We start from the raw sequence: 24,587 nt of genomic DNA on the forward strand, positions 1-24,587 counted from the left end.
ATAATGAAACTGCGACAATTAATAACAGGAATGCAATAAAAGTGGTCGGCCTAATGAGACCCAGAGAGCATTCTGGTGAACGAGCCATTTATCCAAACATTAAACGTGCCAAGAGAGCTTAATATTTATGAATTATAACATACCCTAAGTATTGTATCTCATTAAATAGCCATTGTGGAATGAGTAAAAGACTAAGTAAAATAATTATTATTATTGCGGTTGTTGTTTTTATTATTATTCTTACATATTTATTTTTATTATAATTTCCAAGATAAGATTTTTTGGGGGCTTTTTTTTCTTTTTTAAACTTCCACCAGCTATGGTCAGTGCATTAATGTCCTGTTTTTAAACTTTAAAATGTAATGAACGCCAGTTTAAAAAAAATACATCTTACTCCTCAAATGTTTGTCATATTTCATTGTTAAAAAGTTTTAAAAAGCGTTTTAGCTAAAATATTAATGAAAGTATGTTGCGTTTTTTGGTTTTTGTATAGGCTAATTGTAAAACAGATTTCGCTTAAATGCAGCCTAATTAAGAGGAAACACATAGCCTAATTAATGTCGTATTACTAAAAGTTTGTGATTGTCTGCATTTTGGTTCTAAAACATTAGAGGCTATTTATGCCAATGCCAAGATAATGTCACGGGGCTACGAGCTTGTGTCGAATCGAAACTTAACTCTATTCCAAACCGAGCGTAACCTATTTCATTCTCACAGAGTCATGAAGAAATAGGACATTCTTGAATGCCCGGGGGAAGTGAAACACACGGCTTTTGATCTGATAACCCACGCGGATATGGGCACGGACCTTCCCCTTGACGGCCAATCAGTTACCATGAATTTATGCCAATAAACGATGGCGACATGTTGTTTATTTAACCAACAAGCCACGAGAGGCCTTGAGCTTTGCAGTGATTTTAGTGCAGGAAACGTCCCTGGAGCAAATAGGAAACTTTAAAAAAAAAAAAAAAAAAAAAAAAAAAAAAAAAAAAAAACTAATGGCATTTCATGTAATCAAATTATATTATTTCGTCGGACCTTGATTAGTAGCACACAAAAAAAGACGTTGCTAAGTAACAAATTAGCCGGTTAATTAAGGCATCGGTTGGTCCACTAGGCCTAATATGCGAAATGTTGAATATGTTGTAGTCTATGTATATTAAACGGGTTTGCGTCAGTGTTGTATTCATTGGAATCTGTATGTCGGTTCTTAACAGGGCAATCAAGAATCCGTTTTAGAAACCCGCACGCGTACACATGCACGGCCTCACTGCCCATGTTTATTTATAGCAATGTTCTACCCCTCCATATGTTTTAGCCACTCACCCGCTGCAACACGCATAGGCCTACATACGCGGCCCTAAAGTGTAGGAGATCATTTAAACGTGCATGAAGACAATCCAACTCATCTCTCAACTCACTTCAGCTGGTTGTATATAGGCTATTAAATCAATCCTAAGATCCTGTATCCGAATCAGAACTCTGGTCTAATCCATTTACTTTAATGACTGACTAAAAAAGAATATTTTTATACTTAGGCTACATTTTCAACCCAAAATAATAAACAACAAGCACTGTAATATAATGTAGGTATTTAGGCTTATATTTTGCTTATGGTTATGCTGAGTAGGCTATTTAAACATTGCCTATAAATGATTGTGATTAACAACTGCAACGCTGTGACTACAGTTTTGATTTTAGTGCACTGCAGCTTTTCATTTGTGTTGTTGCACTAAAACAAGGACTGGAATTTGTTTGCACATTGAAGTTAGAGATACCGTTACCAACATGTTACTACCCTACTAAGCTGCATAATCTTATTGGTTATTAAATACAGCTTGTTATAATAATTTCATGCAGCAGAGCTTTTGCTGTGTTGGACTGTTACTGCTGTCTGAAACAGTCGGGTTGCTCAGTGACTTGGGACGACGTTCGGAGAACTGATAAGACTTACACATATTCCATAGACAGTTCAAGATTATTTTTTTAATATATCTTTTGAAGGGCACACAAATTAAGAAATAAACAAAATCTGAACACGGGCCTATTTTCTTTCTATTACGGGCCAGTGAGTAGGTATAGGCCTATTTATTATGGCCGCTTACAGTTGTAATGATTAGGCTATTATCACATGCACAAAGCTGGGACATTATATGTGAAACACGTAGGCCTACATTGGGTAAGAAATGCTTATTCCCAGGATAGGGAGCACCAGTGTCCACCGTGCACGAGGTACTAATGGCCAGATATGCAAAGCATGTCGGGCCGGTGTGTGAAAATGCGCGCAATGCCCCAGAGAGACGCTCCTCGCGCTCCTTCGCCTGAAGACATGATTCATTCACCAGCTCTACTTTTACCACATAAGGCGGCACGAGCGGCCCCCACAGCGGGCGGGACCAAGGGAAAGTTCCGGGGGGCTGTGATTACTCGTGATTGGTTGCTCTGTGTTGTGACTGACAGGTCCCATTCTCCGGCTCTCCACTAAGCTCCGGTTGTTGACACTCTCCAAAAGTCCGCACGGCTCTCACGGATAACGGAGACATTATTAGGCTACAGCTCGTCCCGGCTCCCTCTGTTTCCTCTACTGTCCGGCTCCAGGACGGACAACCCGTCGCACGGAAAGAACTGGACTGCCATCGTGGATTTCCTTGTTTTTCGACTCGGTGTGTTTTGAACTTTCCTTGCTCCCTGTAAGCTCGTGACGCCGTCTCTTTCCTCTCGTTCCTCTGCTCGGAGACCGAGAGAAATGGCAGAGAAGCGGCGGTCCCCGTGCGCGCTGAGTGTTAAGGCGCATGCATTCTCGGTAGAGGCGCTGATCGGAGCCGAAAAGAGACGCAGGAAGGCCGGGGAGGATGCTGTGTCCGCCGACTACGAGGACGGAACTGATGTCTCTGATCTAACCGGGAGCCCGGGGCCGCGAGCCGACAGAGCGTGCACCAGCGACCGGGGCAGCGAGGCAGAATGTGCAAGTGACGGATCCCGTAAGTAAATAACAACAAAGAAAGCCGGTAGTAATACAAGCCTAATAATAAAGACTATACATTAAATTAATAATGCATTACAATGACTGCAAACTATGGGTCATTGGAATAGCAACATTACCAAATTAGAAGTAGCCTATATCATAGCCAATATAAAGCTAAAATGATGTCCATGTTGCATTAAACCATAGGCTACTTCCTCATTATAAGCTATAATTGTTTTCAAAGCTATTACTGGTATACAACTGTTTATTTTCAAGGCCATGCGCATTTGATACCCTATCCCTGTTTTTAAGGATATTACTCAAACTTGCTTTTAGCTTCTCGCTGAGATTTGTTTTTAAATAAAAACCTGCAATTTTTTTTCTCCATCAGGATCATGTATGCTCTCTTCTGCTTATTGCTGAGGAATATTTAGTAATAAGACGCAAAAGATCCAGAATAAAAAAAAAAACAATGATAGGCTTTGGTCAGGTCCTCAGAGTGGAACTGTGATATCATATCGTGGCCCCGGTCTAGTTAATATGAGTGGTGTGAGTGTGACTAATGTGAGACTCTTTATGAGTTGTGTTGCAATCATAAACACGCCAATTAGCAGCGTATAAAGGCAGGGGAACGGCCACGGAAAGGATGCTAAGAGGTCTGCAGAAAGCATAAACCGACTGGCCCGGACACATTAGGATTTCAATCTGCTGCACGTTTAAAAACGCACTTGGCTGAGGATTTGTTGTGTTAGTTGGGCTTGTTAGGCCCATGTCTAATGTCCATAAATTCCCACCACCTGGCGAGGCCTGCGTTGAATAGCGCAAATAACAAGAGCGGTGAAACACATAAACACTACTGTTAGGGTGTCCTCTAAACACATCCCCAATATTAAAACTCAAGTACTACATTATGAAAAGCATTACACAGTTCCTACTGGAACTTAAATTGGAGTTCGGTAGTGTATAAACTTTAAAGACACATATAAAACTACAATATTCTAAACACCCAGCTTTCAGTGTATATTCAAGAGGGAGTTTAGGCTAATGGACGTAATCATAAGGCTACTATAAAGCATTTTTATCTCCTCGCAGCTAAAAAAATAACTTGTAGTGTGTAGTCAAAGTTTTGACCTTTTTTGTGGGCTGCTGAAAGTTTTTTTTTTTATCATTGCTACAGTCTCTGTAATGGGAAAATGTAAATGATATATAGCCTTATTAATATAATGATGTATTTAATAAGTCATATTTGGACAAATGCAAAACGTGCTTTGTGCAGTTATGGTCTTTATATTGTATTAGCCTACAGTAATCGATTGTTCGTCTTGCTGTCATGTTTGTGTGCTTTTAAAATAAATGTAATGCATTCAGAATGTAGCCTTTTCTATGAGTCACAGGACAAAAGATCCTTGAAGTAGAATAACGCCTGGCTTAGATGGGTGTGTTAGGCCTACTATTGAAACGCGTTCATCTTTCTCGCCTCTTTCCGGTGCAGCAGAGAGCGAGGACGCGCTGCTCGAGAGCCCGCAGCCTGCAGCTCCGTGCACGGCGCCGGTAACCGCGAGCGGAGAGGAGACCCGCGTGGAACTGCAAGGATCAGACCTGTGGAAACGGTTCCACGAGATTGGCACGGAAATGATCATTACCAAGGCTGGAAGGTAAGAGCCTGTAATGTTCGGGAGGGAAACAAAAAGACGCGCTCAGAGATCGCTGAACAAAGAATAAAGAATTAAACAATCTAGGCAAACCTCGAATAAACCAGACTTGTCTATGATAATAAAAAAAATAAAACATGCATACAAATATTTAATTTAGGCTAAAAGATTAAATAAGATAAGAGTCCTACTTATCGAAAATTTGCTATTAAAAAGAGCCTTTGAATCCGATAATTATAGAAGCAATCAGCTGACTTCATTTCTCAAAGATAACAAGACGACGGTCTAAACAGTCTTGTCTGCTGTATTATTATTATTATTTTTATTAAGCGATAATATATTTTTGTATCATTATTATTATTATTATAAATGAATAACGACTGTGTGTTGTAAACCCATGTAGCCTGTAGCTGATCTGAAATCTCCAATGCAGATGATTTATTTGGTTTTCCTGTCAGGCGGATGTTCCCCGCTATGCGTGTGAAGATTACGGGCTTGGACCCACATCAGCAGTATTACATTGCCATGGATATAATCCCCGTGGACAACAAACGATACAGGTAAAAAAAAAATATAAAACGCACAGAGCACACACACACACACACACACACACTCCAAAAATTCAGAATAAACGTGTGATCCTTTTATAAACAATTACAAAAGTCAAATTAAAATAAAGATTCTTAAGTGATAGAGAAACTGTACATGTATAGAAGTAGGCTATAGGCTACAGAAATGGCCACACGCATGTCCGTTACCATGTAGTCTTAATTTAGACTCCATACACACTGTTCCTGGGCTGGGACAACCTAAGATTTTTCAATTGTGCAACTCTCGTTCTGTCTCCACAAATGGCGCTTGGCACCGGACTGCTGTCACGGCGGTTTTGCCGTCCCTTTTGGGAAAAGGCCTTTTGGATGCCTAACCTCTCCACCCTAGAAGGTCAAACCAACACATGTCGTTATAATGCAGAAGAAGGAAAAAAAAAACTGCGTGTTATTGCAACGGCGTTGCCCCTGTACGCCTGTAGGTCTGTCATTTCAAACTTTCAAACAGCCGTTTCAATGTAAACACGTTTCTAGCGGCGTGGTGGAGTGATGAGTGACATCCTAATGGACGTGTTATTGGGCCAGCCGGACCTGACAAGATATGGCGCATTGTAGGCTACAGGGGATTACGGAAACGGGGTGCTCGCACGCACCGCACAGCTAATGATCTGCTGGCGACAACGCGCCGTGGAGGAACGAGAGTCAGCAGCGCCTAACAGCAGGTGATGAGCACACCTTCAACCAGACGAGGAACTAATTAGTTGGGTTACTAGCTGAAGGCGATTAGACGTATAGCCCCTGCGTATAGGCCTACATCGTTTTAAGCATTTAATTGCATACCGAAAATAGTAAAAAGTAGTTTTAGGCCTGATTAAGCCTGATCTAAGTTGACATTTGTCTTGGCAAGCGCTTTTTTAACCTCTTCATATAAAATGCAGCACAAAAAGAAAAATGTGTTTGTTTTATTAAATAATAATAATAAGCATGGCCGAGCTCAAATGTGAGCTCTGTAGTTGAATTATAATTACAATTTTGATGGAATTATTTTAGGTTCCCGTGACTGATTCAATCCTCTCTCTCGACTTTTAAAAAGGTCTCCATATCACTTGTGATTATTGGTGGTCGTTGGTCTCATTTTCTGGCGTTTTTCTTCCGTGAAATGGGGTGAATAGCAGTATGAGGAAGAAAAAAAATAAAAAATTAACTATGGACATTGTGTTCATTTACCTCCCGTGTGTGTGTGTGTGTGTGTGTGTGTGTGTGTGTGTGTGTGTGAATTGTGAAGGTACGTGTACCACAGTTCCAAGTGGATGGTAGCGGGGAATGCGGACTCGCCTGTGCCGCCCAGAGTGTACATCCACCCGGACTCCCCGGCCTCAGGAGAGACGTGGATGCGTCAGGTGGTCAGCTTCGACAAACTTAAACTGACCAACAACGAACTGGACGACCAGGGACATGTAAGTGCCACAACGAAGACTGTCTGTAAAATAGTACTATTATAAGATGGGTAACCTACTTCACTGTGGCCCTTTTGAATTGTATTTTATCTCCGTTATAATAAGACTAGCATCATTTTATATTTTGATTTAATATTTTGTTTTGTTGTTGTGATAATTCTAGTAGGCCTACTCTTCTAGTATCATTTAAAACTGTACATGTTATCATTAAAAGTCGATTTTTAAAGCCTGCAACTGAATTGTTCTGCTGCAAAAGAAATTGGGCCTATGATTAATAGTTTTTTAAATAAAAATTCCCATTTGTGACATTGTTGCAAGAACAATAATTCCCTCTTTAAGTTAAGGGCCTCTGATTTGACATATTGTGGATGTTTATGTGTGCAGGTGCATGTGTCCATGCATCTCTGTGTCCAGGTGTTCATGTTCATTATCCAACTATTATGTTTTATGGCTGTGAATAACGTGAAGTTGCTGTTATATTTTTTTCCCCTGCCTGTTCAGATCATTCTGCACTCCATGCACAAGTACCAGCCGCGGGTCCATGTGATCCGCAAGGAGTGTGGAGAGGAGTTATCCCCAGTGAGAGCCATCCCTGCTGGGGAAGGCACCCGCACCTTCGCCTTCCCTGAGACGGTGTTCACCACCGTCACAGCGTATCAGAATCAACAGGTAGCCCAGCTGACCTCCACACAACCACATGGCCTCTTAAAACCAAACCCACTGGAAAAGATAACGGGTCCACGAAACTCACATTGCCAGCATGCAAGTGCTACACTGACTGCCCTGTTGCCAATGGATATTATTGTTTGTTTTGTAGTTTTGTACAGCTACTAACAAGCGATGACCGATAAGGAATTGAAAGCAACTTCTTCAGGTTGCGCTAGAGAATGATATCGGACAGAACGAGACTATAAGAAGTAAAAAAAAAAAGTAAAATAAACTATTTTAGTTTCTGTGCCTTAACAATTTCATGTTTTGCACCTGGGTCTGGTCTGCATTTTAAAGGCAGATTATTGTGTGAGTGTGAGTGCAGGTGTGTGTGTGTGGGGATGTGTGTGTGTGTGTGTGTGTGTTTTGCAAAACAGAGAGAGAGAGAGAGAGAGAGAGAGAGAGTGATAAAGGTCGTGCGTTTTCCGTGGGAGTGTTTTACCAGTTCCACCAAGGAAACGCTTGTTGAACTGATTTCTTTTTTAAGTTGATTTTTGAAGTGCTTTCCTACATTGCTTGAGCGTCTCATGTTTTCTGAATTTTGCCCACATTTCAAAGCCAACTTCTTCAATAAGTAAAAGCTGCAGTTTTTGTTTTGTTTTTTCTGGATTTTTACACTAGCCCAGTCAATGCCCAGCTTTGAAGTAGATGTTCGCTGGGGTTAGCTGGCCCACAGCGCATGATGGCTGAAGTCAGAACATGGTGGCGATGCCTTTAAAAGTCCCTTTGGATGCGGGTCACAGAGTTGGGTGTTAAACACCACCCACAGCCTGGGCTGGCAGCCCCACAGACATTAACATACACACACACACACACACACACACACACACACACACACACACACACACACACACACACACATTCACATATAGCTATGTGCAAGGAAACATACATGCATTCCCACATATTATGTTCATCTCATAAGAACAGCACAGTTGGCAGCATACTATGCACATTAATGTATTTATTTATAGATCTGATAAAAAAAATATTACAGACAATGACAATTATTTGGGCTGGAAATAATCTTCCATTACACAGTATGTTATTGTGGACTTTGTAATAACACATTTTTGGGAAAAAATTAGTGTCTTATTTTCCTTTTCAGATTACAAGGCTGAAAATTGACAGAAACCCATTTGCCAAAGGCTTCAGAGACTCTGGCAGAAACCGGTGAGTTCAATTTAACCACAGAGATTTTCACATTATCTAGTGCATTAGGGGTAATGTGGGATGCATGACTGCATTATATTCTGGCTTGGTTGGGGTTTTTGTCACGGCTATTTCAGTCAGATTTTATGGGGAGCAAAGCTTTGTATTTATTTATTTTTTTTCTAATGGAAAATGTGCAACAGCCTCCCATTAAATCTGTTCTAAATGGCAGACAAGAAATTGACTAAACTGAACAGACGTGGCACACATAATTATGATTTCACCATATTTAACTGTGATGCATTTTCGTTAAAATGTGCTAACTTTAAAGGCACATTAATCCCCGCAACTGCACAGTTACAGGCACATGCTTTGAGAGGGGAAAATCTAACCTCGGCTGCAAACCTAAATGGAGCGTCAGATTCCAGTCGGCCTCGAGAACATAAACATCAACAGCAAAATAATAAAAGTCAAGAGTGTCCTGAAGAAAATCTGTATAAACACATTTCTAAACATATATAAACACAGCATTAAAACAACACAGCAGTTAAACTCCAACAGTCTCCAAACAGCCACTCCCCCGAGGCCTCACAGAAATCATTAGAGAGGAGGGGAGAGAAAAGGGGGGAGAGCAGGAGAAAGAGAAGGAGAAGGAGCGTGTGAGACAGGAGATTTGAGAGGGAGGAAGGTAGAAAACAGCAAACTGGATAACCCTGACAGCTGACCCTATAAAAGTTAAACCCAGGAAGGCCGATAAAAAAAACTCCCCTTAAATATTACAGGAAGAGTTAAGCAGTTTGCTAAATAAACTTCTGCTCTGATAGGCTGCTTTGGAGCACACAGAACCGCTCGGGGCAGCTTGTCTAAATTATCACCGTGGCTACAACCCCGCGGGGGGGAAGACTTTTATCCTCACGCTAACGAGGGGTAACAGAGCACTCGCATTACCCCGCCACAGCAACCCTCTGCCCCACCTAGAGGAGGAGGGAGACACAGATTGGGGGGTGGAGGTGGAGGTGGGGAGGGGAGTCCCACCTCATAAATCCTTGCTTCGGCTTCCTGCTCCTTCGTCCTGATTCGCCCGTAAAAGCCGTGTGAAAGCAATTACCTCCGAGCACCCGGCTGGCAGCAGCCAATGGTAACGTGGCGTTTATGCCCCTCATTACCTGAGGTCTCCATGGAGATGGCAAGAGAGGCCCCACGGGCGACTAAAATGGCCGCCAGGTGGTTTGGCGGTAATGTGAGGCAGGCTGGGAGAGAGCGGCTGCAGCTGCATCAGGGGACTAAAGAAAGTACAAGACAAGGAAGTTGTGATGACCTTTCAGTAATGCTGATTAACGTGTGCTAACGTGTGCATTCATGTGGGTTTTACAGGATGGGTCTGGAGGCTTTGGTTGAGTCGTATGCATTCTGGCGCCCATCTCTGCGAACGCTCACATTTGAGGACATCCCTGGCATTACCAAGCAAGGTAAGAGTTAACTACCGGGAGTTTTCCGGATACCGAGTAATGAGTCGAGTCGTCCGGCCTAAATGGCAACCTTCTACCAAAGAGGTTTGCCAAAACCTCACAATACTTCCTTTTTTGCTTTTGATAGAAACCTAAATCATACGTTATTGTCAGGGATGTCCCGATCGAACATTTGATCTCCTGATATTGATAACAACACCTCAACTTCGGGTATCTGTCAATACACACTGCTGATCCAATACCAAAATACCGAAATCCAAAATTTAACCTACATACCTCACTGTGTTCAACTCATTGGAATCATTTTATGTAAGGAAACAATAAACTAGAGCTGGGCAATATATCAATATTATATCGATATCGTGATATGAGACTAGATATCGTCTTAGATTTTGGATGTTGTAATATCATAATATGGCATAAGTGTTGTCTTTTCCTGGTTTTAAAGGCTGCATTACAGTAAAGTGATGTCATTTTCTGAACGTACCAGACTGTTGTAACTGTTCTATTATTTGCCTTTACCCAGTTAGTCATTATATCCACATTACTGATGATTATTTATCAAAAATCTCATTGTGTAAATATTTCATGAAAGCAACAATAGTCAACCCTACAATATCGTTACGGTATCAATATCGAGGTATTTGGTCAAAAATATTGTGATATTTGATTTTCTCCATATCGCCCAGCCCTACAATAAACCATGGAGAAAGTAGGTGGTGCATCCCTAGTTGAATTTAAACCAACAGACAACGCCATCATGTAAGTGGATATAGGCTCACTTTTTCTGTTTTTCTGCCTCGGTTTCTGTAGGGATCCCAGGAGTTCATGGTGGGATCGGACCATCATCTCACCTGCTCCCCACGTCCCCGTGCTCCTCACCTTTCCAGGTCTGCCCTCTCAGCCCGCCTGACTACACCTGCAGCCGACCCACACACCCTCTCCATCGCTACAGCAACCCCCCGGAGCCGTTCCACCCTCCCAGAGGTCCATCGGCGTATGAGGGCGAAGGATTCTGTTCTCTGCCTCTCCCTGCTTCTCAATTTGGCTATCTATCCAACCCCACGCCGCAGGGTTACGCCGGGCTTCGCCTCCACACACCGCCCTACAGCCTGTACGGTTACACATTCCCTCCCTCGCCGCGCCTCGCAGCCAGCCCTGATAAAATGGCTGCCGCTGCCACTGCCAATCATCAGAGTCCCTTCCTTGGCTCGTCTCCCAGTGGGACTCTAACGGACAGTCTGGGTGTACTCAGTGGAGGACAGCAAGGCTTCTTGTTTGACTCCCGGACTTTAGGACTGGCAGGTAGCCAGCCGGGAGGCGGGGCCTCACAGGTCACTGCCCACATGGGCTGAATACGACTCCGGACATCTAGGGTTGTCACGAAAAACGAAATTGGTTCAGAACGTGCTACGAATTAATCACCCACGTGCTGAAAAAGCATCAGGCTGAATTGTGGACAAACAGAGAGGAGTGACAGATCAAGCCATTGGCCTCTGTGAGCATAAAGAGCTTGTCAAAGCTCTTTTAAGTGAAGGGAATATTTTTTACGTTCTTATCTTTTAAGTATGTTCTCTAGGACAACGCACATGCAGCTGCAGTGGTCACTAAAGGGAGAAACTACCTGCAGCTTTGGATAAGGAGTCCAAACGATGTAACCAGCGACTAAACTGGAGCTGAATATGGACTGGGAAGAAACTGGGCTGGCCCAGGCACTCAAAGCAAGCACTTCAACACCTGGCACGAGGCCCTGAAGCAGGAACTGTTAGACTCACACAGCATTCTACATTGCCTCCTTGAGCTTGCCTACTTTGGATGGAGTTTCTGAACACTACTTTTGAACTTGTTTTTTTATGGGATACATTGACTAAATTCCTTTCATCAATTAAATTCTTCGTCATTACATGCCTGGCGGTGTTCTCGATCAAATCTTTGGAATAACAAACATGTAGTCCATCTAGTAATAATGCACTACAGGCAGGGCCGTTTCACCACTCCGACTCTCTCCAAAAACATTTTTTTACACACAACACCAGGAGCCTGTCACATATTAGCGTGATGACATCATGGCCTTAAGAGACCATGGGAGATATCCCAGTGACAGTTATGGCCTGACGAGGTTAAAGCTGTGGGAGAATGATGGATGAAGGACTGATCTACGTATTCTACGTCTGGTTTGACAGATTTTTTCTTGATGCAGCTGTTTGGATGGCAGGCTGAAGCACACCTTCCTTTGTGGGACACAGACGTAACTGTGCATGATGACTCTGTATATAGCGAGGGGAAGGCGGGCGGGAGGAGAGATGTGTGTGTATATAAAAGGCTGTGTGTGACCCTTCGCACTTAAAAACCCCAATGCACCTGCTTCTGCTCTTTAGACTGGGTCAGCCGACCCTGAACTTGACCGAAAAGCTTTTCTTCGCAAACACGCTCTATATCAGCACGCCCTTTGGCCGAGGACATTAACATGTTCTGTGACCTTTGATGAGCCAAATAAAATATAAATGTATGTATTCATGTCACAATGTTAATATGTAATCAATATCTTACTAATTTAACGGATTTTGTTTTGTTTATGGCAATTGTGAACATACCAGTGTGTGTGTGGGAGCGTTTTCTTTCCACATTTCTTTTTTTTTTTTTAAAGTGAAGCAATTGCAATGCTTACAATATAATATTTCCTTGTGAAAACAAAAAAAGTACGCTTACTGTTCTCACTTATGTATGTGCTAGTGGCATTGTGAATGTGTGTGTGTGTGTGTGTGTGTGTGTGTGTGTGTGTGTGTGTGTGTGTGTGTGTGTGTGTGTGTGTGTGTGTGTGATAAAGCAGTCAATGATTGGGGTTGTTCCACAGGCTTTGGATTCCAGAAAAATGAAAATACCACAGGAGACAGGGAGAAAGAACAACTCTCACACACACACACACACACACACACACACAAACACACACACACACACAAGCAAATAAGACTAAGACCTACATCTCTGCTGAATTGGCTAGTCACACGAGGCAGGGTGTGGTGAATGTGGATGTGGGTGTGATGGTGTGGACATGTGTGAGTATGCACATTTGTGTGTGTGTGTGTGTGTGTGTGTGTGTGTGTGTGTGTGTGTGTGTGTGTGTGTGTGTGTGTGTGTGTGTGAGTGTGGCGCAACAGGTGGTTGAGCTGACAGCGAATGTGTGACCTAAGACGCCAAGAATCCAAGACAAAACACAGAGACATATTTCCTCTGTTCCTCAAATAAATTTTGAAAAGAAAACAAGACAAGTGCTACATCTCATCTCTTGTAGTAGCTAGTGCTTTGTCAGTTAGGACACAGTAAGGACTCATATTTATCAACTACCCAAAAACATACAATGTTTTTCTCTTTATATCATGACACATGCAATAGAAGGATTATGAAAAACTATAACTGCAGAATTGCGGCTAGATCTGAATTAACTCCTGAAAATACTCTCCTGCCTGCACAGTCTGAACTCTCAAAGTGGCCATTTTGAATTTACACTGTACTGTTAGGAGAGTTTACCCATAATACCGGCATTTACTGTATGCGTGAGCCTACAAATCCCATTACTTCAATACAAATAAGCTGATAAAACTCAGATAAGATAAGAAATCTTGGAGCCAGAGCAGCTGGTTACAGTAGACCAGATTCTACTAACTCTCATGATTCAATTATAAGAGACCGTCGTAAAGTTTGGCCCCATATACTTTGGGTTTCTGATACGGGGGATTTAAATAGTCTGATATAGGTCACAACTGTACGACATGCATCATGATATGCAGTACAACATCATGCTGTTCTCAAATTTCCGCCTCCAAGTATGATTCAGTAGGAAGTCGACAAAGCTTTGCAGTTCTTCACTGATTCACTCAACCTGATTTTTCACCTTTCCCAAGCATTCATCCCAAAAGTTGCTGACTCTCTCCTGCTGTCATCCATTCCCCCTCAGTTGTCTCCTGTCACTCTGAAGGTGAGGGGTGCTGACGAAAGGAGCACATGTGAGGGGGGGGGGGACGGAATGGAACGGAACGTAAGGGGGGTGAGGGGAGTTTATTTTAGAACCCATGAATGATTGGCTTGTTGTTTCTGAGTGACAGGAGATGGGCCCCCTGCCTGATGCTTCTGTACCACCCACCAACCCACCGTCACACACACACACACACACACACACACACACACACACACACACACACACACACACACACACACACACACATTTTTATGCACAGTGCTAGCTAAATCTCTTTCAGTTTCTTTTCAGTCTGTCAGCCTTTGAAAGCTTAGGTTTTCTAGGATTTCCGATTTAGGAAGGATAGATACAGTTTGTATAATGCTGCAGAAGGTCTCAGGCACACACACACTCATATATTTACGCAGACAGTGGTCCAGTGCTTCTCGGCCAAGGTGGGGACATTAACACTTGTGTACGACCAGGTGCCGACGTGACAGATCTGTCACGCTGTCCGCCTGGAGGAGGAGGAGAGAGGAGGGAAGGGGAGGGAGGAGAGAAGGAGAGGCAGCAGAAACAGAAGCAGCGTGTGTGTTTAAGATTTGTATGAAGTTAAAACTAAGGGTCAAGACGATCTTCATACAGTATTTCTTATCCAACTAGAATAGGTACATACTGTAGATGTCATTGTCATATTTGTGTTGTTCAAGAGTTCAACAAATGTCATGGCAACCTGTCCAGTAGGGTTTGAAAGTTATGTACAGGCAGAAACTCTGGCAGTGTGGGAAAAGAAACACCGCTGTACGGCTGTGTGTTACTGTATTATAACACGGACCAAGAGAGTAGACTCTGAATTTAAGAATATCCCAGTTAAACTTTGATACAAATCATATATTTTATCAACATTTTAATCTGATCAATTTAATAGTTCTGAATCGGGACCGTCGGTACTTGGAGTACAGTACAGTACTGTAGACTACAGCGGTCCATTGAGTGCTGATACATGTAATGAACATCTCATATATTACAATGCTCATAACTAGGCTGCCAATAAAAACTGTATTTTTTTAATTTATTTTTTGAAGTTAATAAAAAGCTAAATCCTCATCAGACAATAGCCGATGCTGAGACTGCATTTCGGCCAATGTGTTCTGCATATTTTACTCTCCACATGGCAGACACGTTAACCTGCATGCCGCCAAAGCCTGCTCAAACGTGATTGGTCAACGCTTCTCGGAGTACAAACGGAAACCTTCCACACTTCCAATATCAAAATCTTGACCCGTTGCCTACAGATTCTGCATAAATGCAGATAGCTGTTTATAGAGATTAACCAACAACCAACATTACCAACCTTTTGGCCCGACCCCCTTTGCCCATCCACTTCCCTGACCTGCTGCATTATGCACTTTGTTTCCATGCATAATATGAAAACAATACATTTGAAAGTAACACTTTAAAATAATGAGTAACCAATACCCTACCTATACTGGCTGGTAGAGAAGAAAGCTAGATTTGGCTTGTAATCCCAAAAGCCTTTTCGTTTTTTTAGCTGGTATTTTAATGTGTCATCACAACTAATTTCACAGTAATACAAATCACTGTTTAATGTATCAACTCTACTTGTAAAATCTATTATTAACTAAGTAGACAACTTTGATTTACTGTTAACATTAGCTGTGCATAAATACACCCTTTGCAGTGCTGCCAAAGCATTTCATCATGATACTGAATATTCCCAAAGCTCCGAGGCATCCAATCAAAGCAGAGAGACATCAGTCTTCGTTTAAGAGTGTGTATAGAGTGTATTAACATAGACACTATAATAAAATTGAAGCATGAATTAGAGAGCAAAATGAGCTAGGACTGCAAAAAATATGTTTTTACCAAGCTGTGCCTGCTCTCTCTCTCTCTCTCTTGCTCTCACACACACACACACACACACAACTCCATTTTCCACTTGTTGCTTGGTGCTGAATATTACAAGCATCTACAAGCACTTCTGACCTTTCCAGTCACAGTGTTTACACAAACAGATACAGTTTGGCACTAAGGCTCAATTAACCAACGCCAACTCAAGTGCAGCCCTCTTTAAAAACAATCATACTGTACAGAGGAGACTTTTTGAGTCAATGGGGATACAATATAGTGTTTGCATCAAAGAATTATTTCAACCAATTGAATTACATTAAATATGAGCAAAAAGACATAAAAGCATAAGAAAGTGCTGCTGTTGGGAAAACGGTTGGTAAAACAGTTCATTGGCATCGATTTCAAATGTTTCCCATGTACAGAATGATGGTCTCTGGCATCCTCAAACAGTGAGTCTTGTCTGAAGTGGAATAAACCTATTTACCATATCTTTCCTCTACACTCGCTGCCTTTCTTCCCTCAGGGAATTGGCAACCCGGAGCACTCAACACAGAAGTTTGTATTTTGCATAGAGGCCAGTTATGTGGTTTTAGCGTCCTGTGTGATTGAAGTGAACATTAACATACGGGCCGCCAAGGTGACCACGTGGTTGAGCGTGCTCAGAGGGGAGTTGCGGCCTGCTGTACGTGACCAAGCATATGAACCGGGGAGTCCACAGGTGAGGTCATGTTGGCCAGTGACAAGAAAGTTCCCTGAAGCACAGACTAAGGTTTGGCACAGAAACTCGCAACAGAGGCAACAAAAAAAAAAATCTGTTTGTGTCTGATGAGCAGCATATTAGAATTCCAAATGGCAGTTTAGCCAAACTTATCTTGACATAAAGAAAAAAGCCTCATGTTTCTTAAAGACAAAATGACTCTCAAAGATTTCCCAAATCTACGTGGTATCATGACTTTGCGTAAACATACACGCCACTTTCCTAAAGCCAAGTGGCGTGTTCTGTGATCTGTACGCATTTTGAGCTAGCCGCGTGTATTTCTACGCTGTATCGCTGTATACAGCGGACGGCAGTCTGCAACATCACAGCGTAAACATACGACCCCCTTATTTAAAGCCACGTGGCGTGTTATCGCAAGGCTACGTGTTATCGCGAGGCTACGTGTTATCGCGAGGCTACGTGTTATCGTGAGGCTACGTGTTATCGCGGCACTACGGTTGGGTTTAGGAAACCTCACACACAAATTGGGTTTAGGAAAAGAAGAAACGGTTGGGATTAGGAAAAGAAGAACGGGATTGGGTTTAGGAAAAGAAGAACCGGTTGGGATTTGGAAAAGAAGAACAGGGTTGGGTTTAGGAAAACAACAAACATGGGAAGTAAACACCACACATGGGACACGATCCAAGTCCTGTGTTTTACCCATCCTCCACCCTGACCAACCTCCCGATGTGGATTTTTGGCCTTTCATACTACTCGCTACGGCGTCAATTCACAAGGTAATGTAAGTCAATGGAGGCCAATCGGTGTTCATAAACACGCTAAAAAGCGAGTATACATCTTGATAACACGCCAAAATGGCATACAAATTGGCGTGTCATACATACGCCACTTCATGAGATCAGTCTGCCCAAATAGGAATTTTGTAATGATCTTAAAATATGTGTCAACACTAGGAATCAGATGGATTTCAGTGAAAGACTTCAGGATTAATAGCAGGGGTCATACCAACCTGCCGTGTTGCCGTATTTCTCAATTTAAGGAGCCCAAGATTTATGGAAGAGAGAAGACAGGACTGAATGTTGGTGCAAAGAGGCTCTTCTGCCCCAGGAAGTGCACCTGTGCTCTGGGGGGGCTTCAGCTGGTGACAAGAGGAGGGTGGGTGTGCTGATGATGTGGCAGGCTCAGCTCAGCCACTTGTGCGTGACCTGTTAATGGCCTAGCGGGTATTTGATGACAGTTGCAAGAATCTGAGGCTCAGGGTGTCCTTTACAGCCATTAAATCTTTGTCTGATTTATGGTCAGCTCCACAGGGCATGTTTCTTAGTAGCCCCCCATGAACTCTGATCTATGAGGCGGGTGTTAAGATATAATTATGACACAATATTTTCCTGTAATCTTTCCATGTCAACAAAAAGGACAGGAGCACCTCCGACGACTCTCTCTCCATTTCTGCAGGGATATACAGGCAAAGAAACACACACATACACACACACACACACTCATGTGAACACATGCGTACACTTCAAAATTAATGTATAACGCTGCGTGCTTGTGTGAGATACTGAGAAGGCTCGATAGACTGAGTGTCGAGCCAAAATGAAAGGACAGGCTCTGCGATGTCTTGTAAATGTCTATCGGTTCTTTATATGATCTGTGGCTATGTCCCTTGGCTCTGGCCAACACATAACCAAATGCAGGACAGTTATTCACAGCTGCCTTAGGCGGACAGTTTTAAAGGCTGAGGACTTTTTGGGGAACTTAAATTAACACTTGACCTAAGCACCTGCTAAACAGTGGCACCAAAGAAACGATGGAAAACACCCAAACTAGAATACACAAACAGTATGTAACACTAAACTATAAGAGAGTTCTGTGAGAGACATTAGACTGAATTAAAAGACAAATCCCGTAGCTAGGTTAGTAGGTCCAAAGTGAAATCAAAACATCCAGGCTTTTTCTAGACAATAGTGAACTTAATTCAATAGTGACAAAAAATCATTGTGACATAGGTAATTACGCAAATAATCAAAAGGTCCGGCCCTGTAACACAAGCTTGTTCAACAGTATGTTATGCTGTTCAATCAATTTCACCTATTTCATCTATGTAATACTCTATGTTTATATATTTAATAGGTCTGTTTTTAGCCACCCTTAAACTATTTCCACACCAGGACCTCAGCCCAGAATACTTTGAAATTACAGCCATAGTTGACAATTCTGCACGTCACGATTTACAGCCAATGCCAACAGCCAGTGCCAATACAAGAAGTAATGTACCCTATATGCAGCAAAGCAGAAAGTAAGGGTGAGAATGAGGTGAGTCCAGTGGCTACATACTGTAGTCCAGACATGTCTGTAACAATAGCAGGACAGCTCAAAGTGTATCTACTGCATTACTAAGAAACCAGCAGTTACTACGATGTATTGAAGTTGAGATCTCCACTTTTGAGCAAAATTGAAATTGTAAGCATTTCAAACACTTAATTTCCTGAATTTTTCTGCAACTAGTTGTGCTTTTTCTGCATCAATTTATGGTGCAACATCACAGGAGCAGAAGTTTTGGAATGCTAACCAATTAATCATTGTTTAATTTTGTTAAAAATAAATAGGAAATTGTTTCACTTTAGACAGGCTGGACAGGAAGTGTAGTAGTAGGGTTAGGGTTAGGTCATCCCCCAGGAAAATGTTATATTTTTATAAAAGAAAATGCAATTTCACATAATTTTGGAGCATTATTATTACCAAATCTGTGTCTACAACATTGGAGAAGAAGCTAGACAAGATAATAAATAAATAATATGCAAAACGACTTGGGTGCTGCACCTAAGCCTTATAATGGTAGGGAAAAACATGTAATTGTAGGATTAAATCCTCTTGCACACAGTCGGGGTTAACATGTTTCTGCTGCAACCTTATTGTCTTTGATTTCGGTGCATGAGCAATTAGAACTACTGGTCAGCAGTGTGCTGGTTACTGATCCACAGCAGACGCTGCTGGAGGTGACTGACAGGGTCATGCCTGAGTGTGTGTGGGTGTGTTTGTATGTGTATGTATCTTCTCCGTGTGTATGCTTTCATGTAACAAAAATAGTGCCCCTTCCTGGGCCTCAGCTCTGACATTCTGCTGCTAATAGGGAAGGTGCGTGTGAGTGTCCATATGTATGTAGCCCTGATGTAGCCCTTGCCTGACCGTGGCCCTGTCCAAGTATTAGCATGCTCATTTATAGCCAAGCAGCCCATCAATCTTAATAGACGAGAGAAGTGCAAAGAGCCGATGAAATGCCAGACATGATCACTATTCACTCAACGGGGGCGAGGAGAGAGAGGAAAGATGAGAGGAGGGGCGATGGAGGAGGAAGGGTGAGGGAGCACAGAGGGAGTGAAAGTGAGGAGGGAGGGAGCCGGGAAGAAGGATGGGGTAAGAGCGAGAGAGAGGTTGCATGTTGTTTATCCCTGTAGGTGATAATAATGATCTGATCCTGTCTCGCTGCTTGAGTGACGACTAAGGCCGCATGAAAACTGCTGAACAGACCAAGGTGAGAGCCAGAACATGCACTCTTTGTGTCACTCACACACACACACACACACACACACACACACACACACACACACACACACACACACACACATCTTTAAGTGTTTTCTTTCTTATCAAGGTCCTTAAAGTTTGGAACAATTTGGCTCAAAGTTTCTTTGCTTGCACATAGTGTATCACCGGCGGTGCTGGATGGGTCACATGCCGGGCGTTAGATCACACTGTGCTTTGTGTACGTGATGTGGCCATGAGACCTGACCTGGAATGTGTGTGTGTGTGTGTGTGTGTGTGTGTGTGTGTGTGTGTGTGTGTGTGTGTGTGTCTCTCTCAGTGGGGGTAGGAGGTCTGCTGAGAAGAGGGGAATGGCGAGAGGATATTTGGCAACTTGCTGCGAGACACAGGATACTGCGTCTTCATACAACAGAACTGTCGCTGTCCCGGCTGCAAGAGGGATTTAGTGTGGCAGTATTAACAGATTGACAGCGGCCATGTTTACCTGCTAACATCACAATATGATTAGGGAAATAATGCAAGTAAGGCAGAGCTCATACTTTGAGTATAGCATACAAAAAATGCCCTTAGTCCAAGTTAGCATGAATACAGCCACAGTACATACCTGTAGGTATGAATATGATGTCCATTAATAGAGTCCACACACCTGCAGCCATTTTCACACTTACAAAGTCATTGTTGAGTAAAAATGTCTGTATAAGGCACTGTGTTTGTGGCATTCACACTCCTATCCCTTACTGTAAATACTCAATCCGACTTTAGTAACCCGATAGAAGTCGGCTAAGCATTGTGTAGGCCCCTGGAGAATTTCTCTCATCAGTTTTATCAGTTGCTACTTCCAATTATAGAACTGAACTGCCTGTTTTACACAGCCCACGAGCACTCAAACCACACTCAAGTAAAAAAAAAAATGGACAGGATGTAAGATGTTGTCTCTCATTCAATTCATCTTCTGGTGCTGTTGATTTTGGAGGTTCAGTAAAGCATTATGTTGGATTTTTATCCTGTATGCAGCTGGAATGAATCTGTATTAATAATCTAGAGGGAAGATCTGAGAAACGTCTTCTGGAACTTAAAATTAGGCTCATTTACATTATTTTCTGATCTTGCGATTTAAAATAAATATTTATTTTTTTTAGCAAAAGTGATGATGCTTAAAGATAGGTTCACATTTTCCAAGTCTGTCTTAAAACAATATTCACAAGGACACATTAAAAGTTGTTGCTTGCTATAATCATTCCTCCTGTTCATACTGGCTGTGACAAGATCGCTTCTAAAACAATTCCAATGTAAGAGATGGAGGACTAAATTCACAGTCCTTGTTTTAAGAAGTTATGTGTTCTAACCTTTAGCCAAAGATAATATGAGGCTACAGAAGTCTGACTTAGAAAATCAAACATCTTCCAAAGTTAGTTTTTTTTAGTACAGATGACAGATGAAATTTTCCTTGCTGAGTTGCAGTGGAGCGGTAGTAACACAAAGAGGGATATTTGTACTAAAAGGATTTTAACTTTAGAAGACGCCAACTTTATTGGTCTAACTCAGACTGCTGAGGCCTCATATTAGCTTTAACTGGACTCAAAAATGCATTTTGGCACAGAACGAGGACTGTGGATTTGGTTCCTGATCTCTTACATTGGAATCACTTCAGGAACAAATCTCTTCCAGGTCAGAAAAGGAGAAATAAGTTCCCATGTACCCGCATGGTGTCTAGTTATGATTAATTTTCATAACTACTAAACCAGACAAACATACAAAGACAAAACAGCTCACATATTCATATAACTTTGACACCAGCAATCAAATGGAAATGTCATTGATATGGTACAACCACTCTACAACACTTTATTGCTGAAAATCAGGCAAATAACAAATTTTAGGCTCATTATATACTGTAACTTTTTACTATTTTGTTTCCTGCAATAGCCAAATGAAACTAGTTTATATATCAAATGCAAGGTAATTAAATGGATGGCAATCACTCTAACTGACATAGATGGCAATCTGATAATACTATCTAATTGAAAGCAAAAGTCGTCAAAACCCCAGTTTATAGCAGGGGGGGGCAGGTGAGCAAAACCCACACTCGACTTGCTGCTGAGGGTCTCTCGTCTCTCGCCAGCTGCTCCTGCACTTCCGGCTTCACCTTCCACTCGTCACGCAGCTGACTGTAAAAAGATACTTGGGCTAATTGCTATGTTTTCCAAATCTTGCATTCTAGTCACTATACATAACATGCCAAATGATCTAAAAATCCATCCACCAACCTGAAAGCCTTTTGAAATTTGGGGTTCCTGTGGAGCTTTTTGAGCGGTGCCACCTTGCTCTTAGAGGCGCTGGTACAGTCCTCACCACTCAAATGACAAGATGAAGTACCCAACCCCCGAGCATGCCATCTTTTTAACGCCCTCCTTTCATGCCCTGAAATACTGATTGTATTTCATTTCAGATTTGAGCCATATCTGAAGACATGCACAATCTACTTTATGTAACTGAAACCAGAATCTCTAAATCCCACAGCTCTTTGTGGACACATTCATTTAAGTATTTTACATTACACCTTTAATCTAGAATTAAAACATTTTACAAACTCAGTAAAGCCAGATGAAGCAACAGTTCTATGTTTTGATTAAGCTTAAAAAAAAAGAAGTGTTCACTTGTTGGTCCAAGTAAGATAAATCAAGCACACATCAAAGCAGTTCAAATATTTAAAACCCTATCCATGTTTTGTATATTTTGCCTGCCGGTCTGAAAGCCAGGACCACAGAGGGCAGTGCGGCGAGGTGAACCTGGGAAAGCCTGCAACAGCTGTGAGAAACCATCAGATCTGCCATTCCTCACACTTCAACAGTCAACGAGAAAGCGATTTACGACGGCCGGAGAGGGAGAGAAAAAGACGAGGAGAAAGGAGGACAGAGGGGGAAAAAAGGACGGACAGGGGAGAAGGAGACATAAACAGAGAACACGCGGGAGAAATAATTAAATAAACAGAGGAGAGGAGAAAAGACAGAGGAGCTGAAGGGAGATGTGATAAAGCAAGCGAAATAACAGAGGAAAGAAAGATAAATAGAGGAAAAGGAGAAAGTGACAGGAAAAAAAGAGAGAGAACAAGATGGCTGACTGAGATAGAGTTATGGTAATGTTTGGAGCTAGAGTTCAACATGACAAACTCACAGATTCAACTTTTTTTTAAATATGATAATAACACATCTATCAACCGTACAGTATGTATTATACAGGTGTATGATCCTGTTTTCTGATTCTGATCCACAAAACATACATCGGGGAAGGAATAGACCGGCTTGATCAGCACGGTCAATTGACAGTTCAAATGTATGATTGAATTAACAACATTTATATAACAAACAGTGTTAAACAGGGGAATTGCTGAAGGGGTATGTATCTTCATCTGACACGGCTGTGGGGGTACCTTATACCATAAGGGTTAGGAACCACTAACATACAAACCCAAGACTCTAAAACACACATCAGGTCCAAGGCCGTGCCTCGTACAGGGACAGCTGAGAGAATAGCAGCACAGTGCTCCAGCCATACGCCCTGGCAGGCAGCCTAATGACACTCGGGTATAACAGCATCTTTCCATATGCTTCCACTAAAGAGGTGATTGTGGTAACCTACAGTCCCTACAGCAATGTTAAAATTGTCAGGTAAACTGCAGAATGATGCTCCAAAGCTTCACCAGTGCATGTGTGCCTTGACCTCATGTCCATCAGGCAGGTAACAGTGTCCTTACACACTGATCCGACCTGCTGCTCTGACAAATGAAAGATATTTCCTTCTACACCTTCACACATACACACATTTAATCCGGTCACGTTCTCAATGTCTGTCTGCTTGTCTTGTCTGCGGTGGGTTGGTGGTGTGGAAAGCTTCGTTTATTTGGTCTTTTAATACAAGCTGACCCCTGTCCCCTGGTGTGTGCGCGTGTGTGCGTGTGTGTGTGCGTGTGTGTGTGTGTACAGGTCCAGATAGCACTCTCCCATGACAACTACGTCAACGACCCAGAGACGGTGTCGACAGAAGACCACACCACACAGGGAGAACACACACATTAACTCAACACACATGCACACAAATACACTTTAACACATATACACTCATATATCCAACAAAAAACATATAGCACATAGGAGAGAGAGAGAGTGTGTGTGTGTGTGTGTGTGTGTGTGTGTGTGTGTGTGTTTATGTGTGTTTTGGTCTTGAGGAAATCTTCAGCATGTGTTAGATGAATCCCCGGGGCTCTCACTCAACTCTGATTGGCTGGCCGGCTTGCGGTGTTTGTTTCCACAGCGACAGAGCTGTCACTGCCTCCTACCACCCAGGTAGAGCTGTCAATCACACTGGCTTCCAGCCAACCACACGCAGGCCTCGCTGCAACCAATCACAACGCAGAGCCTGTCTGCGATGTAGTTTTCTACCAACTGCACCAATCGTCTGATTAATAATAATCATCATGATAGTGAGAAATTAGAAATGGCTTTTCAAAACAAAGTTAGAATGTTTTACTAGAAGTAAAGGAAAACA

General features: G+C 42.3%; 2 protein-coding genes across 2 annotated transcripts in view; one reads left to right on the forward strand and one right to left on the reverse strand.

Annotated features, from left to right (window-relative positions):
- Positions 1 to 24,587, reverse strand: part of LOC114573230 (hormonally up-regulated neu tumor-associated kinase homolog B) — a 144,378-nt gene that overhangs the window by 50,888 nt on the left and 68,903 nt on the right. The window lies entirely within an intron of this gene.
- On the forward strand, positions 2,512 to 13,015 carry tbx18 (T-box transcription factor 18). Its single transcript, XM_028605271.1, has 8 exons — positions 2,512 to 2,981; positions 4,458 to 4,620; positions 5,076 to 5,177; positions 6,451 to 6,622; positions 7,124 to 7,291; positions 8,439 to 8,503; positions 9,857 to 9,951; positions 10,765 to 13,015. Exons 1-8 carry the CDS (start codon positions 2,747 to 2,749, stop codon positions 11,304 to 11,306), a joined length of 1,542 nt encoding a protein of 513 aa, XP_028461072.1. The 5' UTR covers positions 2,512 to 2,746; the 3' UTR covers positions 11,307 to 13,015.

The sequence above is a fragment of the Perca flavescens genome, chromosome 18, assembly GCF_004354835.1.
Source record: "Perca flavescens isolate YP-PL-M2 chromosome 18, PFLA_1.0, whole genome shotgun sequence".
Taxonomy (NCBI): domain Eukaryota; kingdom Metazoa; phylum Chordata; class Actinopteri; order Perciformes; family Percidae; genus Perca; species Perca flavescens.